Source organism: Lycium barbarum, chromosome 3 (assembly GCF_019175385.1).
Source record: "Lycium barbarum isolate Lr01 chromosome 3, ASM1917538v2, whole genome shotgun sequence".
Taxonomy (NCBI): domain Eukaryota; kingdom Viridiplantae; phylum Streptophyta; class Magnoliopsida; order Solanales; family Solanaceae; genus Lycium; species Lycium barbarum.
Window position 1 is genome coordinate 121,539,858 of NC_083339.1, and position 4,996 is coordinate 121,544,853.

General features: G+C 35.2%; 1 protein-coding gene across 1 annotated transcript; it reads left to right on the forward strand.

Moving 5' to 3' along the window:
• The first annotated feature begins 4,039 nt into the window (after positions 1 to 4,039).
• Positions 4,040 to 4,687, forward strand: LOC132631220 (uncharacterized). Its single transcript, XM_060346821.1, has 2 exons — positions 4,040 to 4,376; positions 4,494 to 4,687. Exons 1-2 carry the CDS (start codon positions 4,040 to 4,042, stop codon positions 4,685 to 4,687), a joined length of 531 nt encoding a protein of 176 aa, XP_060202804.1.
• The last annotated feature ends 309 nt before the right edge of the window (positions 4,688 to 4,996 follow it).

Sequence of the window (4,996 nt, forward strand, 5' to 3'; positions counted from 1 at the left end):
CAGCCTTTTTGCTAGGAGGGTACCATTTCTTGAGGAAGACTGCTACCATCTCTGCCCATGTAGTAATAGAATTCTGGGGAAACTTCTCAAACCATGCTCTTGCATCTCCAGCTAAGGAATATTTGAATAACCTCAGTCGAATAACATCTTATGGAATGTTATTTTGGATGTGATTAGCACATACATCCATAAATTTCTGCAAATGACGTTGAGGGTCATTCTCGGTAGAGTTCCGAAAGTAGCCCTCAAGCTTCAACAACTGATATAGAGAGGGGTCAATTTTTATGTTTGTAGGTCCACATCGAGGATGAACAATAGCAGATGCATAGTCCTCTTCCGGAATAAGATCAGCGAAGACTTTTTCTTCATCTGATTCATTCGCCTGATTATTCAATCGATTCCCCTGGTTACCAACACGTTGGTTTTGCTTATTATGATTCATGTTCACCTGGTTTACAAGGAACAGCAAACAAGGTGTGATGGAATAAGCAAAAGACTTCAATCAAAGCAACTACTATTTAGTAATTTCAAAACCGTATTCCCCGGCAACGGCGCCAAAATTTGATACGCTCAAATTACACCTATTAATGGTATAACGCAGACGAGGTCAAATATAGTAACACAACTAATTAGGGTCAAATCCCACAGGAAATATGGTGTGAAAAGGTTACTAAACTCGTAAAATGCTTAATTTAGGTCTAATGTCTTAATCCGATGATTTTTGTAAAAGTTGGGTTTTTATGGCTACTTGCTAACTGATTGCTTTGAGTTGTAATTTATGGTAAAAGAAACCAAGGTTGTGTCCCCTTTAGATAGGGTGTATGATCATGGGTATTGATCTTGATATACTTCTAATGGATCATTATATGAATGCACTTAACCTCTATATGAATCTCTACTATTTCCCAATATATAAAGATTATCTCTTTCTAAGATTTTCCCAAATATAAGAAAGTAACTATGAAGAACGATTAATTATGCCAAGTAAATTCTTTTTATTCCTAAGTGAATTTATTAAACGAAGTTTAAAGCTTTGAGTCCTTGTTATTTATTCTTACCAACCCTAATTATTTTCCCAAATAAATCAAGGTTTATGGCTTTAATCAATGTTTGCAACCGTTAATTATGAATGAAGAATGAAGAATAAATAAACCCTAATAATCAATTATGTGTATATCAATCACAAAACACCCATCATTGGGTTCACAACCCTAGTAAGAGAATTTAGCTACTCATGACAAAGAATAAGAAATAAGAAATTGAAGAATTCATAATTGCTTACTTTGGAAGAAAAGAGGAATTGATAATACTTGAATTGATGTTTGAGTCTTCAAAAACTAGAGAGTATTTGATGTTCTAAGTCAAGAGACAAAAAAATATAATAACTCCCCCAATTAAAACCCTACAATGACTATTTATAGGTTCTGAAAACGTAAAAGTTACAGATTTACACTTTGGTCCCCGTCGATACAAAATACTGTCCGTAAATTGAAGTACGGACCGTAAACTAGTTTACGACCAGGTCTTCCTTCAAGACTTGAGCAACTGCAATCTCTTGAAATACGGACCGTATTTTGATTTACGGTCCGTCTTCTGCATAGTCGTCTTTCAACTTCGACTTTCTGCCAGATGCTTGAATGGTTAAATACGCTTTGAAATATGGACCGTAAAGTGGAATACGGTCCATAAAAGTTGTTCGTAAATCACCATTTCCTTAGCCTGCCTTTCTGGTTCTTCTTATTCTTAAATACGCCCATGGAATACGGCCCGCATTTGAGAATACGGTCCGTAAACAGAGTTTACGACCACCTCTGCACTTTTAACTGTTTTCATTCCAAATCTGTTCCGTCACCTGAAAATCACTAAAAACACATTAAATAGACACTAACTTGCTTAAAAACAAGTAAAACTTCTCGTAAAAAGACCTTGAATGTGCCATAAATTCCCGACACATCAATAAGCAGTTACGTGTTTGGATGAAAGTGGTGAAACTAGTAAGAAACACCTGACATGTTTCCTAAAAAAGTTCTGATAAGCATATTTTCTGTTAAAATGACTATAATGCCCTTAAAGTTATTCACATATAAGAATGTAACTTTTACAAAATCTTATATTATTTCAAATACGAAATAATTTATGTCTCACTTTATTTTTAATACAAAATTGATTAGATAAAATTATTTTTATATAAAAATTATCTTATAATAAGCTAACATATAATCATAAGTATATGTAACATTTAATACGGCACACATGCAAGTTCACGACAAAAACATATCTTATTTACCACTGCTGCAAATTATATACTAATAATAAAAAGAATACATGCACAGGCATAAGTAAAAAATACATAGATGACATTACTATCTCAAGAAGGAACAAGAAAAGATAAAGGGGTTCAAGTGAAATTGCAAAATACTCCAGCATGCATCTTCATAAAACAATATGCAAAAGAAGAAATAAACTTATTACCCCAAATAATGCTGACGAGAATGTATAGAATTGTTGTTAACGTTTAAGGTGTCGAGAAAATTTTAAGTTTGGAGAATTTGCAAAACTAATGCTAACGGGTTAGGGGTTTTGATTTAAGAAAAGGAATTTAAGAAATTGCATAAGAATATTAGGGATAAAATTATAAAAAAGTTAATCAAACAAAAAGTGCTTATAAGCTACTATAAAATAATAACAGCACATAGTCATATACAATGCACATTACTAAACACGTGTGTCGTTATCAACCAAAACACTAGATAATTCTCATTCATTTCAAGCATATAAAAGATTCCATCATTGAAGTCATAATTCTCCATTATCTATAAACAACCGAAACTAATTGTGGTTATCAACTTACCATACCACACAAAAACGAAATTGAAATTAAGAATATCAAACCACATAGAACTAATTTAATACGGTAATTTTAGAGCATTTTCAAAAAATGAAAATCAAAATTATCGAACTGAAATTTTTAAAATCATACCGTACCGTGCTATGAAAACCCCGGTGCGATCTACTACTTCTTCGTCCTCAGCGTGCTGGTCTCCTCTTCCTCCATTGGGACCACCATCGCATAACCTTGACTGCTGAATACCTTCTTTTTTGTTGTCTTCAATTGCAGAAATTGGCAACCAGCTACAAAACATAAGCCAATGTTCTGTAATTTTTTTTAATTGTTTTCTTTTACAAAGAAAATACTTTTGTTTTATGTGGCATATTCTTGCATTTTCTTTAACTTTCTGATATGGCCTTTGACGGATTCAAAAGTTAATGCAGTCCCACTAATATACTGGAAACAATTAATTTAACATAAGGGAACTTAGGTAATATTCTAATTACTTGCCGGACTTACCAAATTTAATAAAATTAGGTCAGATAATTTTTTTAGTGGGGTTCTAGGTGAGCAATAAAGAAGTCCTAAACATTCGAGCGATCTTTGGGTAAGGCAACAATAATTTATGTCCTATGGGTTAGAGTCTAGGGATGAAGACAGCCAACAAAGCAGGTAAGTTTTTAATTTGTCTTATTTTTTTGTCTTTTTTATGACTGTGGTGTCCGCGCTTAGATTAATTTGTGAGCACTTCGACTAATTCTAATAGATATTTGATGTTTTTCACCTGTATAGGTATAGGTAAGTTTATCCACTGAATTATAACTACCAGCTATTATTTTACATGATTAACATGGGAAGACGATAATTAGATCTATGAAGTTTCAGCCTTAGCTTTATGGTATAGTTATCAGGTAACTTAGAAGAAATTGATTCAGTTTGAGTGATTGTAGAAAGACTTACCAAATCCGCACATTTCACACAGGTTCAGACTACATTCACAGCAGAGCAGTTAGCACAGATCTATATCCATGACATAGTCCAGTTGCACGGGGTTCCTATTTTTATTATTTCTGACAGAGGGTCATAGTTTACGGTTCAGTTTTGGCGGTCTTTTCAGAAGGCTTTAGGTACTACGATTGAGACCAGTACAACATTCACCCACGGACAGATGGTCAGTCAGAGCGGTTCATTCAGATCTTGGAGGACATAATGAGAGCATGTGCCATTGATTTTGAAAGTCATTGGGATGAGCAGTTGCCTTTGGTAGAGTTCGCCTCTAATAACAGCTACCAGTCCAGTATTGAGATGGCTCCATATGAGACTTTGTACGGTAGGCGGTGTCGTTCTCCAGTTGGTTGGTTCGAACTAGGTGAGAGGAAGCTTTTAGGTCCAGAGATGGTTCAGCAAGCTTTGGACAAGGTAAAGGTAATCCAAAACCGGCTCAAGACAACTCAAAGCAGGCAAAAATCTTATTCGGACAAGAGAGTTTGTGATCTGAAGTTCATGGAGGGTGATATGGTTCTTTTAAAAGTATCGCCCATGAAAGGTGTTATGAGATTTGGCAAGAAGGGCAAGTTGAGCCCGAGGTATATCAGTCCTTTTGAGATCCTAGAGCAGATAGGAGCAATTGCCTATAGACTGGCTTTACCACCATTCTTATCAGAAGTTCATTCAATTTTTCATGTTTCCATGCTCCGAAAATACTCTAGAGACCTGAGCCATACTGTTCAGGTTATTGACCATGAGACAGTTCATCTTGATCAAAAGTTAGCCTATGAGGAGGTCCCGATAGCTATTTTGGACCGACAGGTTCGCCAGCTAAGATCTAAGAGTATTCCTTCTGTAAAAATTTTGTAGAGGAACCATCCAAGGCAGGAGGCTACTTGGGAGGCGGAGCAGGACATTCGGGATAGATACCCACAGCTTTTTTCTTGAGTCCATGTCAAACACAAAGAAGCTTCAATGCATCTTGCATTGGTTACAGTTATGCTCTCAGTATGTTCTCGCAAGGATTTTTTTTAACTAATAGATAATGTGTTTACATATTCATATCTATGTGTTGCCTCATTGTAGTTACGTTGGTGTTTATATTCTTTATTTGTAATTTTACATGATGGTACGGGGTCGCCTAGTACCCCATTTGCATGTGATTGATGGTATGGAGTC